Source organism: Dreissena polymorpha, chromosome 7 (assembly GCF_020536995.1).
Source record: "Dreissena polymorpha isolate Duluth1 chromosome 7, UMN_Dpol_1.0, whole genome shotgun sequence".
In the NCBI taxonomy this organism is placed as follows: Eukaryota; Metazoa; Mollusca; class Bivalvia; order Myida; family Dreissenidae; genus Dreissena; species Dreissena polymorpha.
In genome coordinates, this window is record NC_068361.1 from 87,602,284 (window position 1) to 87,617,083 (window position 14,800).

At 33.4% G+C, this 14,800-nt stretch overlaps 1 protein-coding gene across 26 annotated transcripts in view; it reads left to right on the forward strand.

Annotated features, from left to right (window-relative positions):
• The window catches only part of LOC127837152 (putative helicase mov-10-B.1), a 67,369-nt gene continuing 52,569 nt past the window's right edge, over window positions 1-14,800 (forward strand). For 10 of the 26 annotated variants that reach the window (XR_008029147.1, XR_008029144.1, XR_008029145.1 and 7 more), the window contains exons 1-11: window positions 4,355-4,480; window positions 7,220-7,680; window positions 8,147-8,412; window positions 9,053-9,235; window positions 9,521-9,623; window positions 9,900-10,025; window positions 11,007-11,160; window positions 12,535-12,776; window positions 13,299-13,466; window positions 13,936-14,080; window positions 14,349-14,530. Coding sequence is in view for 20 of the 26 variants with exons in the window: in XM_052364043.1 (XP_052220003.1) it covers window positions 4,424-4,480; window positions 7,220-7,680; window positions 8,147-8,412; window positions 9,053-9,235; window positions 9,521-9,623; window positions 9,900-10,025; window positions 11,007-11,160; window positions 12,535-12,776; window positions 13,299-13,466; window positions 13,936-14,080; window positions 14,349-14,530 (2,087 nt within the window). In the remaining 6 variants the exon portion in view is untranslated. The other 16 variants (XR_008029146.1, XM_052364045.1, XM_052364048.1 and 13 more) reach the window with 10 other exon arrangements.

The following is a 14,800-nucleotide window of genomic DNA, read 5'->3' on the forward strand; positions in this document are numbered from 1 at the left end:
TGTAATTAAAATATTAAAAATAACTTGTGATACCCTTGTTTAGATCTTCAATTTATTACACGCGGATGTAAAACACAAACATTTAATAAAGGAAGTAGCGCTGCGCAGTTCGGTTGAAAAAATAAATTATTTATGAATGCATTCAGCTACAACAAACAGGTATTTGTATAGCTATGTTAACATGTGTGAGCAGGAAACAAAACCATATCATATTATCTTATCGGTAAAACGTGACAGCTGTATATGTGCAATTTTTCTACTTTCGATTTCATATGTTTTAAATGGATACACGTTAAACGGGTAAGTCGCATCTTTGTATGACCGATTTTACAATAGTATATAAATATCTGTTCTTTTATTAATTTACAGGTAGTTGAAATCAGTTTATTTGCCATTAAATTTGTTAGTTTTTTTCTTTACAATTACGACATAAATTTTAGTAATAAAGCTGATATCTGTGTTATTCGTGTATTTTCTGTATATGGTTGTGTTGTCTACCGATAAAACGAAAAGTTGTCAAATTATTAATTTGTTTGTTGTTGTTGCTAAATTAAAAAAAAACATCACGCGTGTGACTCCATGTAAATGATAATCATCATATACTAGTTAATTAAGTACTCAACTCAAAATCTAAAAGGAACACATTTCATAAACAAGTTGACAAATATTTATACATATGGTTCTACGATTTCTATATTTAAAGACGTTTTAAACCTTTTCTAGTTACAATGTGTTAAATGTTAATGGTGATTACAATTAACAACCGCTCATTGCAACGAACACGCATGCTCGAGTTGATTTTAAAATTATTATCTTGATATCGATCGTAGCTTTTATTCCTCAATATTTTCAACGTACATTGAAGCATGAATATAGACAGGCCTATATTCAATCATTACTTTGCATTCTTAATATCCACATTTATAATTGTAAACATTTCACGTCAGTTTTTCAAATATCTGCTTAAGGCGACATTGTGATAAACACGAGTAAATCAAGAATCTGTATGACACGGGGTTTATGTGTGTGCGTGAACAGGTTGATTAGTGTTATTGGCGTCGCACTGAAGTGCGGCGACTAGTATGTAATACGTTTTTTTCGCTTATTGGAGGAGAAGTTAATTTACGGTTCATTGAATATATTTTTGTTGTCAGAATATCTTGCGCAGTGGTGATTTTTTATGTGAATTAGTGTAAATAAGTACTGCATTTGTGCCTATTACATTTACTACAACATTTATTGCCAATAATGCAAAGCAAATTATTTTAGTTAATAACTGATCACAGGGACTTGACAATAATTAAAGATCACAGGGACTGGGCAAATACGCGAACCGATGAAACTGTCTGGTTTTGTATAAAAACAAAACTTCTTCGTTCCACTATCCTAGCTACCACCTAGTTACTAATAAAGGCGCTATAGAGCTTGAAGCGCGACATGTATTATTAATTGTAATAATGAGTCTTGATGAAGGAAGCAGCCGCTTATCAATTAGGATCACCATCACAACACCCCAGTTACATTACTATCAAGTCCTCCTACAGGTTTTTTTAAGAACCACATATAGAAGGCCGCAGGCCTGACCCGTATCATGCCAGTGGTATAGACCCTTTGATATGGACCTTTAACCCCGCTCACTATCCAGAGTTTAAACTTCTGGGTTTACATTTAAACCGACTATTAATAGCTTATTAATATCGTTGTTAGAAGGTGATTTTTCAAGCGGTTCCGTAGTGTAATGGTTACACGCTTGCTTGAAATGTGAGAGGCCCAAGGTTCGAGCCGCAGTAGAATCAAATTATTTTATTTGTGTCCTATGTTTACTTTTTGTTTTGATGTAGACATTTTATTTTAAATAAAAATGCTGTTTTATTGTAACCATTGTTTGTTTTTATTATGCCCATGAAATATATGTGGTATAGACCCTTTGATATGGACCTTTAACCCCGCTCACTATCCAGCGTTTAAACTTCTGGGTTTACATTTAAACCGACTGTTAATAGCTTAGTAATATCTTAGTTAGAAGGTGATTTTTCAAGCGGTTCCATAGTGTAGTGGTTACACGCTTGCTTGACATATGAGAGGCCCAAGGTTCGAGCCCCAGTAGAATCAAATTATTTTATTTGTGTCCTATGTTAACTTTTTGTTTTGATGTAGACATTTTAGTTTAAATAAAAATGCTGTTTTATTGTCACCATTGTTTGTTTTTATTATGCCCATGAAATATATGTGTGAGAGGATGGGGGGGTCGTAAACACATTAAAACTTTTATAGTGTTTTCATATCAATGAGAACTCCCTATCGTTAATGAGCAACGTAAGAATACGTTCAGAATCATCTCCCCTTGAAGTTGAGAAAACTATAAAATAACGCTTACAAGATGAAGCAGTTTTTTCAAAACCTACACAGTTCTGTTCCATTAATGAAACCTGCACACGGATGCCAGTAAACAAAGGGAAACCAGTGTTAATAAATTGAACTATGAAATATTTGGGGGTTACAACACAAAATCATAGATAATGGTTATGTGGGGGTTATACCACAACATCATAGATAATGGTTATTTGGGGGTTATAACACAAAATTATACATAATGGTTATACCAGTATCTTTTTCTATTGTGTTTAAAATAATCGGCCAATATATTAATATTTACAGTAGAAAAAAAATCGTTCCATGTTACTTCATTGAGTGCCTTTTACACTGAAATTCCCGACGCCCTTTGATGCTTTGCATCAATACTTATCTTGTAAGATAATAGTAGTAACAGATGTGCTACGCAATACAACGCAACATAAAAGTGTTAGTGACACGAAGCATAACTCTGCGTTTTCAAATAGCTATTTAACTCGCATTGCCTGCCTTTTCAACATTAAGTCAATGTATATAAAACTCAAGATTTCAATAACCACGATTATCGTACAGAAAAGCGCGTATAAAACAAGCAGTATATAGATATAATACTGACAAAAGTTTACAACATTCCCGCCGCAATTTGTATTTGTTTTAAAGTTTGTACAAAGTGACTATCTTGCATCTATGAATAATCAATTATATAATTTCTCACATTCTTATCAAAAAGAACGGATACAATAAAATTGAACAATTAGACATATAATTATGGTGTAAGTGATTAACGTGTAACACCGAGTTTCTGTTTGTTCATGGACGACGAGAGACGTTCTGGTAATTTACTTTGATCAATATAAGATGCACTTATTGTGATTAGTATTAAATGTTATGTATATTTTGTACGCTAAATGTCATAATCAAAATCTTTAAATGCAATTTAAATGAATCCGTCCACGTACGTGTTTACCAAACTACTCATCGATAACATTTTTTGAAAAGTGTGTGCTGATTAAAATTTACACTTTGACCCATGTCCGATAGCTATGTCCGATAGCATTTACCTTTATAACACAATATCAGGCTCATCACATATATTAAACTGAGAGTTCGTGCTGTATCTCATTGGCTTCATGATTATGAACTGTTTAATCTGATTATCCTGGTCCCTATATCGTTCTGTGTACTGCACATCCTTGGTTTGTATGCTTACTTGTTTAAATAATGTATAACATACAACGGACAATACAACAAGATATTGTTTATACAAAGTGTTGTATTGATCACAATCAATATAAACATAGTCGAAATTCAGCAACAACCAAATTAGAAATATGTAACTAAAGCACGAAGTCTTTAATGTATTTCAAGTGGCAAATTGAACATAGTTTGACACTTTACACAATAAATGTACAATAATTGTTTATTTGAAGGACCATAGCAATGTCCCGGAAAACTGACACAGAAATACAAGTGATTATTTATTTGTTTATTTCATTATCTGCAAACAAACAAGATTGTATCCGTGTTTGTAGGATGAAGGTTTAAATCTACCGGTGAATATAATCAATTAGAATATTTCTGTGTACGATAGACACGAATCAATAAGAATCGATGAGTTCTCCTCCAGAAAAAAATCTAAAAGTGTCTGATAGTGTATAAGAGTATAATTGAAATTATATGTTGATTATATAAGTCAAGTTATATTTAGTTTTCTGGGCGTATCGCGGGTAATGCGTGTGCAAGAGGGTCAACATTGCTCTGCATAATATTGCATTAACGTCTTAATTGTTCAGGATATACATTCAAGTACGACACACGAAATGAATGTTGTAATTTAAATATTAAAAATAACTTGTGATACCCTTGTTTAGATCTTCAATTTATTACACGCGGATGTAAAACACAAACATTTAATAAAGGAAGTAGCGCTGCGCAGTTCGGTTGAAAAAATAAATTATTTATGAATGCATTCAGCTACAACAAACAGGTATTTGTATAGCTATGTTAACATGTGTGAGCAGTAAACAAAACCATATCATATTATCTTATCGGTAAAACGTGACAGCTGTATATGTGCAATTATTCTACTTTCGATTTCATATGTTTTAAATGGATACACGTTAAACGGGTAAGTCGCATCTTTGTATGACCGATTTTACAATAGTATATAAATATCTGTTCTTTTATTAATTTACAGGTAGTTGAAATCAGTTTATTTGCCATAAAGTGTGTTAGTTGTTTTCTTTACAATTACGACATAAATTTCAGTAATAAAGCTGATATCTGTGTTCTTCGTGTATTTCCTGTATACGGTACTGATTGTGTTGTCTTCCGATAAAACGAAAAGTTGTAAAATAATTCATTTGTTTGTTGTTGTTGCTAAATTTAAAAAAAAACCATCACGTATGTGACTCCATGTAAATGATAATCATCATATACTAGTTAATTTAGTACTTAACTAAAATCTAAAAGGAACACATTTCATAAACAAGTTGACAAATATATATAAATATGGTTCTACGATTTCTATATTTAAAGACGTTTTAAACCTTTTCTGGGTACAATGTGTTAAATGTTAATGGTGATTACAATTTACAACCGCTTATTGCAACGAATACGCAGGCTCGAGTTGATTTTGAATTATTAACTTGATATCGATCGTAGCTTTAATTTCTCAATATTTGCAACGTACATTGAAGCATGAATATATACAGGCCTATATTCAATCATTACTTTGCATTCTTAATATCCACATTCATAATTGTAAACATTTCACGTCAGTTTTTCAAATATCTGCTTAAGGCGACATTGTGATAAACACGAGTAAATCAAGAATCTGTATGACACGGGGTTTATGTGTGTGCGTGAACAGGTTGATAAGTGTTATTGGCGTCGCACTGAAGTGCGGCGACTAGTACGTAATACTTTTTTTTTCGCTTATGGGAGGAGAAGTTAATTTACGGTTCATTGTATATATTTTTTTTGTCAGAATATCTTGCGCAGTGGTGATTTTTTGTGTAAATTAGTGTAAATAAGTACTGCATTTGTGCCTATTACATTTACTACAACATTTATTGCCAATAATGCAAAGCTAATTCTTTTAGTTAATAACTGATCACGGGGACTGGACAATTATTAAAGATAACAGGGACTGGGCAAATACGCGAACCGGTGAAACTTTCTGGTTTTGTATAAACTCAAAACTTCTTTGTTCCACTGTCCTAGCAACTACCTAGTTACTAATAAAGGCGCTATAGAGCTTGAAGCGCGACATGTATTATTAATTGTAATAATAAATCTTGATAAAGTAAGCAGCCGCTTATCAATGAGGATCACCATCACAGCAACCCAGTCTCAGTACTATCAAGTCCTCCTACAGTTTTTTTTTTGTAAGAACCACATATAGAAGGCCACAGGCCTGACCCGTATCATGCCAGTGGTATAGACCCTTTGATATGGACCTTTAACCCCGCTCACTATCCAGAGTTTAAACTTTCGGGTTTACATTTAAACCGACTATTAATAGCTTATTAATATCGTAGTTAGAAGTTGATTTTTCAAGCGGTTCCGTAGTGTAATGGTTACACGCTTGCTTGAAATGTGAGAGGCCCAAGGTTCGAGCCGCAGTAGAATCAAATTATTTTATTTGTGTCCTATGTTTTTGTTTTGATGTAGACATTTTATTTTAAATAAAAATGTTTTATTGTTACCATTGTTTGTTTTTATTATGCCCATGAAATATATGTGTGAGAGGATGGGGGGGTCGTAAACACATTTTAAACTTTTATAGTGTTTTCATATCAATGAGTACTCAACTCCTAGCGTAAATAAGCAACGTAAGAATAAGTTTAGAATCATCTCCCTCCCCTTGAAGTTGAGAAAACTATGAAATTACGCTTACAAGATGAAGCAGATTTTTTTAAACCTACACAGTTCTGTCCCATTAATGAAACCTGCACACGGATGCCAGTAAACAAAGGGAAACCAGTGTTAATAAATTGAACTATGAAATATTTGGGGGTTACAACACAAAATCATAGATAATGGTTATTTGGGGGTTATACCACAACATCATAGATAATAGTTATTGGGGGTTATAACACAAAATCATAGATAATGGTTATACCAGTATCTTTTTCTATTGTGTTTAAAATAATCGGCCAATATATTAATATTAACAGTAGAAAAAAAAAACGTTTCATGTAACTTCATTGAGTGCTTTTTACACTGACATTCCCGACGCCCTTTGATGCTTTGCATCAAAACTTATCTTGCAAGATAATAGTAATAACAGATGTGCTACGCAAAACAACGCAACATAAAAGTGTTAATGACACGAAGCATAACTCCGCGTTTTCAAATGGCTATTTAACTCGCATTGCCTGCCTTTTCAACATTTAGTCAATGTATATCAAACTCAAGATCTCAATTACCACGATTATCGTACAGAAAAGCGCGTATGAAACACGCAGTATATAGATATAATAATGACAAAAGCTTACAACATTCCCGCCGCAATTTGTATTTGTTTTATAGTTTGTACAAAGTGACTATCTTGCATCTATGTATAATCAATATATAATTTCTTACATTCTTATCAAATGTTCATTAATAGTAATTGGGTTTTGTTTACGATTACAATAACCTATAATAGTTTACATTATAAAAATCATACAATTTCGTGAACAACACAATACCGAACTGCTGAATACAGAACCACATGGTGTATTTGTATTACCTAAGATATGTCACACATCCCAAATGTACTACTTCCTAATTCAACGCTACAATCGACCTCTAAATGACATCAATATTAAATTGTGATCTTTCTTTACTTATTCATTTATTATTTACTATGTTGTTAAAGAAACAACACTTAAGAACAGAAGTCTTCAAAATGGCTCGAGGTTCAGTACCTACTGGAGATGTGGAGAGCTTTCTCCTATTGATTAATGCACAAAATGTCGAAGACAAAATCTTAAAAAGAGATGTGGTGCGCAATTTATACAAACACTTTAAAAAAGACCGACCTGCAGCAGGTCAATTTTTATTCGGCAAAATGATGAAGACTCTTAAAGACTTAAAGGAGGTGCAAGAGCTAGGCGACTATTACATATTTGGCAAAGATGTGCAAGTTATGTATGAACGCATGGCGAGCGATTCGCAGTTCATGAAGACGTTGGAAGAATGGAAGCGAATAGCTGAAGAAACTCCGTTCTTCTGTGAGATATGTGGGATTTCGTGTACGTCTGAGAAATCACTTGTAGAACACCAGTTAGGCAGCAGACACAGAATCCACAAACTACATATTGACATTTACCGACAGAGGTATTGTTTATGTTTAATCTGCATTTTCTAATATTTGAACCAATTATTTTAAATGTAAAATATACACACTTTGTGTACGTATAAAACTCAAAATCACATGTAGGCCGTATAGATGAAAAACACACATATAACTTTTACTGTAACTTTGAATGTAATTTAGATAGTAATTAATAAATATTTTCATGCAAAGTGTTGCCGCTATACGTAATGGAATTTTTTGAATCCCCATGTGTCTATAACAGCTAAAGGAATTTGTTGAATCTACTATGTGCCTATACAGGTATCTGAACGTTAAAACTGTTGATGAGTATGTTAACCAATAATATGGCATTTTTTTAATAATCAGTGATACAGAAAGTAGTAAAAGCCAATTCACCACAGATTATGTAAACATGCAAATAATTATTAAGCTAACAAATATTTGTGTATATGTTATGCCTACATAGTGTACACTATTTTCCACTAGGGATAAGATGACCACGGTTCCAGAAGGCATGCAACTTACTTGTAACCCAACTGCAGAAGAAGGAAAGATGGAACTGGTTTGCAAATCAGGTGAAGAGTGTACAATGAGCATCGATATTGAGAATACGCTAAAGGATGAAGACATTGTCTTCCAAAGACACGTGTTCCTCTGGGACACAGGTGTGTTTAAGCTGCACAAAGCCAGCGACAGGGATGGACAAAGAACGTGGCGAGAATTCGAGCGGCGAGATTTGCATATTGGGAAAGGTAATCGTAAACAAATACTAGTTATCGATAACTTAATTTGTCGTTAACAAAATTATTACTCTTATGTGTGGGAATCTGTTTAATATTATAAGCATAGTTAAGTTAAGCAATGTTACAATAATTTGATCAATAAGGTAACATATTTAGCGGTTACGCCACTGATTAGAAAGCGACAAAATACACATGACACAACGTAAACAATAATAAAACATAAATTCAAACCCAAATATAATCATTTCATATTGGTTTAACTTTTTTCTCTGCTATGTTTTGTGTCTGAGCTGATTTGCATAATAACTGTTAACCCATAATGTATACACTATCTCAACAGGATTCAATAATATAGCACTAACATTTAGAGACGAACTCACCGATAAAGTATCTACCCATTATTGTTGCAAGTTGTGTTTAATCATGCTTTATAAATAACACATTTGTCACTGTTAATACTTTTATTGGTCTGAAATTCCATAATTCCCCATAGTAAGTTTAGAATACGCATTTCAGGTTGGTATTTGAGTAATAGAAATGGCTTAAACCATACACGATCTAAAATGTGCATGTTCGTTATCAATTATTTTACAACATACGAACCGATAAATCTAATTGACGTATTTGATAATTGGAACCTATTTTTCAGGTGAAACTAGATACTTTCAGATTAAATGCATAGCCCCAAAAGACGACTTTGGCTACCATTTTGTTCCCTTGGCTTTGTATTTCGTGAAAAAGGATTCAAAAACACGAAAGATTATTACAGCAGAAGACGAAGGGGCATGGACGCAGGATTATGTTCTTATATTTGTGTCACTACATATTATAAGTAGGTTCACGACAACATGTTCAGACTTATCGTTTGAGTTTCTGGTTTTATGTTAAATTAATCATCGAATTGGATTAATTTAAGTGTCAATAAATGAATATTAAATTGGTTCCGTAATGCGATATTTTCTTAATATACATACTGAGCAAAACACTAATATAGAAGATCACATTTGCGGAGTCTAAGGCCACTGAAAGTGCTTAACAATTTGAATGTGGTGTGTAAATTATTAGAAATCCTCTTACGCAATTGAAAATTAATATTACACGTGTGTCTACACCACAGGCGACTTCCACGAGGAATTGGCTCCAAAATCTGTTTACGAGAAACCAGACCATTTTCAGGAAAACAGTTTTGAGGTTACAGAACCCGGTGAAAAACTCCCTGAGTAGGTATAATGTATTATTAGAGCAAAAGTCTCAAACGTTTAATGTGTAACTGACTGATTGATCGCTTAATAAACGGCACATTACTGGAAAGCCTTTGATATGCGTTTGCTTGAATCTATCTATCAACACTAATATCAGCTAATGTTAGCTTATTCACTGTAAATATGGTTCAATCTGCTTGGTTAAAAAAGACCAGTTGACATTTAAAAAAAAACTAAGCTGAACACGAACACATGCAATACAGTACCAGAGTTATAACTTTTCAACTTTTTTAGGCACAGCAGAAATGGCTTAATCGGAAAGTTGCGTCCATTCCATATCCCACCGCATTTATACAACAATGTGAGAATGGGGACTGCTCATAAAGATGGAAAAATAACAATAAATTCGCCATATCTCAGGTATGATTGTATAAATATGTTCTTATTATGGTGGTGTTTTTTATGTTTCCTTCACACTCGATATAATGGTCGTTTATTGATTATTTTAATAACACTACTCTGTTGCTAATACTGTTATTGTTATGTACGAGACCTTCATTTGTGGTTTTGTGAGAGTCATACTGACTGGTGTGTCAATACATTTTGCAGGTTATACAAGACTCACGAGAAATACGATGGCTTTATGACGATTATGTTTATTTTATTTAGCGTATATTGAATTAAAAAAAATCCATTATAATTTGAATATAATACTTTGAAATGTTTCGAATAGAAATTAGCTATATAATTTCTTCAACTGTCCCAGCACCACTGTGATTATGTTCAGAAAAAATAATTGCACAATTCAAGTATTCTTTAAGGTTATATAATGTCCATGTCAGTTCACCAATATGTCAATGTTCCGTATTAGAATTGAAAAGCGTTATACGAATACTGACAGTGTGACAGTGTGCTGTTTAATTATATGTATCAATGGTGTTTGACGTTTGATTTTTGTTAAATTAAAACACAACTGCAGAAAAAACAAAAGGTTAGAACATTGTGAAATTGCCATATAGTGCAAAGTAAATTTAAAAGATTGTTCTCAAATAAGACTAATGAAACTAAGCACTCATCGATGTATACCCTATTTAGAAAGAAAAACGAACGTTTTTTATCTATACGGAATTTAATGACATTTACACATTTTGCGTTTGGAAAAGAGAATTAATCTTCAAAGTTTAAGTTATTTATAATTTATTTCAGGAGATCCTGTCGTAACTGTACGGGGTTTAGATGCATGCTAGCAAATCGTTTTATCAAAATGAATATAATCTTCCTACTTACTTCTGCTCTATCAATAAAACTTTAATATGTTAATATTTTTTTCTTAAACGGAATTATGTGGTATCAAGTTGAGTGTAAACCTTCAAATAATAATACAACTTTTTTATTATACAGCCAAATACTAGATTGCAACACAACTCAGAGGAATTATATGAAAAAGTTTCACCACCTGTTGTGGCTTGAAGAAATACAAATGGAGATCGATATCCAACAATACAATATGGCAGGTGTGGCGATGACGATATGTAAAAACAAGATGCGCCTTGAGGTATGCTATGAGGTTAAATTGTATTTACACTTAAATGTATTATGAATATTGCTAGGCCAAGTGTGAGTTTGAGCGCTCCAAAACCGATTTAAACCCCAATGCTTTGCATTGATCTTTCCAAGGCGGTGACCCCAGCTTTATTCTTATTTGTGTTTATGTTGTTTTGTATTGTGCAGTATTGTGCTGTTTTGTACTGTTTGGGCAATTGGTCACTTGCCTTAAATAAAGGACCTACTAATTGTTTATAATAATAATTCAATACTACTCCAGCAGCTGGAGTTTCACTTATTTATATTGAGGTAGGCTTTAAGATTAATAATTGATTCTCTGTACGATTAATAATTGATTTGGTTTAAAGTTCACCAAACAAGCACGTGTTACACGTGTGCATATTTGATGATTCAAAGCCTCAAGATTTCAGCATAATCTTACACAATTTTCTTAACGTTCTATACGCGGTTATGTAAAAATGAAAGATCGTATAAGGTTCAAGGCATTAACTTTTAACTTTTACCAATGTATCGAGTTTAGATGTAAACTAAGTTAAATGTTACCTACATAAGCAGGAATGAATAAAGAGGAATGATGGCACAAAGCCAAATTTTATTAAAGCATTTGGTCCTTTATTTATATAAAGTACAAATTTACAAATCGACTAACAGTGAGATACGTCACAAATCTATTCATAACACACACATACCCCAAAAAGATGTACCCAAATGATCAAAACTGCGGTCACCTCAGTGTAACCGTAAGAGCAAGAAATATTGCGTTTAAACAGATTTTAAAGCTCTAAAATATTTCGCCGATATTTTATTCATTAATCATTTATGTGTATAAATATAGTTATATTTACACAATAGAATCAACATTTAAATGAAGAATCAATAAAAGAACATATTTTACCATTTATTAAAAATAAGTATTATTTAACTGCTTAATGAAAGGATGTTAAACATAGGAACAGAACGGTTATTATTGTAGGCACAATGAAATGAAACTTACAAGTTTCTTCGTCATCTGGTCTTTGATAAAAACTCTTGGGAGACATAGGATAATGAATTTAAATATTGAGATCGTCATGATGCTATTTCAGAATGAAGCCTATTCATTCTAGTGAGATGCTTATTGTATAGCTCGATTGTAGTCGGTCATTTGAAGCCAGTTGAAATTACATTTACTTAATTGTTTTAGACCAAAACTATTATGCAAGCACATTAAAGTTCAATATTGTTTTCCTTCTTTACGGCAATTATGTATTTTCACGCATTAAAGATCAATTATGCATACCAGATCAGCTGAAAGTGCATATGTCCTCATTAAGAGTTTTGTAAATCAGGTAATTCTGTTATACATTCTCGCCTTTTTCCTAAGGTACCTGGACTTGCTGAGAAAAAACCATCAGTTCTGCGAGGAGATCGATTGTACGTTTACTACTCTGATAAGCTGTCAGAACGAACCGGCTATCCGGAGGATCAATTGATTGTTGCAGTAGGAAACCTGGGCTTGAACATCGAATGTGAGGCAGACGAATTGCGATCTAGAAGAAACATTCGTTATGAAGGGATTGTTCACAAAATTGAACGGGAACACGTTCAGTTGGGCGTTGCAGAAAAGTAAGATGTTTTCTAAGTTTTAGTTTAAACCTATTTATTTAAGCTCAATTGCATAGAAAGCCTAATGCTTATTTGAAACGCTCTCGAGTCCGTTTTCTGGGACTAGAACAAATGCTTGGTGTCTATGGGGGAAATCTAAAGAACACGCCCACAGTGGCGATCGAACTCATGACCTCCCGATCGCTAGGCGGACACCATATTCACTACACAACTGCGACCTTTCTTAGTTTTCTAATCAGAAGTATAGCTACTATAATGTCATCAGTAAGAAGTGTATCGGTCAGACTGTAACAGAAGTCTCATTTGGACATAATGAAACATCAAAAATATCATCCCGCCGAAAGAAATTCGTATAACCGTACATCCACTTGATGATTTGCTTATGTGTGAATGACAGTACAACATTGCAAGCAACTCAAACTTAACTCATAACAAATGCACAACATGGCTAACAAAAAGGTAATCGCAAATTATTAACCGGGACGAAGTATTTAACCGTAGATTGTGTGAACTGTTACTCAGGTTAAGGAGATACTGGACGCCTAGGCAACTATACGATGTGGAATTCAGAATATCGCCATTCAACATGTGGGTTCAGCACCGAGCCATTGAGCAGGCTGTCGATTTCATGGATCTTCTGTTTCCTGTCAAACCTGCTTCAAGGCCAGATCAGTCGCACATAAGTCTTAGGTTTTTTTGTTTTTATTTTAATAGGTGATGATGAAAGAACACACATTATACGTTTCTAAAGCAAGTCTATGGTAAACGTTTTATTCACAACGGTTTAAGTACCACCAAAACTAGATTTGCATAGAAAATTCAGAGATATGCGAAGAATTAAAATATCTGAATTGTTGAAAATGTGTACATGTTTCTGTTTGAATTCGCACATGGATTGAACGGTGCGTTGAACACGAGGTCTTCGCCAATTATTGAATTCGTCAGTTTATTAACTGTTATTCTTGCATGTATTTCCGCTACGGATAAAAGATATGTATTAGACCGATACTTTGTTTTTAAATAGATTCCAACTTGAATTGCGCCCATCTGACAGGCGTGTTTCTAAACGCTTGTCATTGTACTTGTCAGAGTATTTTATATGTATCAATCGTGTACATAACATAAAGCCTTAGCTGAAATAAGCATCACATGTTTACAGGACGTGGTTTGACCGAACGCTCAATCCCGAACAGCAGACTGCGGTGAGGAAAATTGTGCAAGGAAGCAGTCGTCCAGCTCCATACATCATATTTGGTCCGCCGGGTACCGGCAAAACTGTAACGGTCACTGAAGCAATCAAACAGGTATACATACCAGCGGCAACAAACATATCAAGAGTGTTTAATTAAATTCGTGGGATTAAATATAAAGAAGTGAAACTCCATCTGCTCCATCAGTATTGCATTCTTAATATACACAAGTTAGTGGTCTTTTTATGGCAATTTTAACCAATTACCAAAACAGCACGACACAATACGGAACAACAAACGCACATAGTAGGATAAAGCTTAAATATTGAAAATAAAGTCAAAACTAATTTGATATTGTTTATACTATATTTATATATTTCAGGTATACAGCGGATACCAAGACAGTCGTATTCTTGTTTGCTGTCCAGAAAACTCTGCAGCTGATACTTTGATGCGGAAATTGTTAAAGGATAAGCCCATCATTAAGGAGGACATCTTCAGAATGTATGCTTTGTCACGACAACCTGAAACATTGCCTGCCGAAATAGCGGTAAATCTTCATGACTGTTGGCATTTCCCGTTTCTTTGTACCTGTTCCACAAGCGCAAATAAATATAACGACTTTTATTAATTTTAGAGTTTAAGTAAATATTTATTGCATAACAGCAAGCGTTTTAAACATTCTAAACATGTTTGAAGAGAATACTCCGTAAACGTATGATTTACCAGTGCTGTTAATTAAAGCTCAAGCTGTATTTCGAAGTTAAAATTTTGATCAACATTGCTTAGTAATATATAGCTTTTTTTTAAATATTTTAGTTGATGTAGTGAATT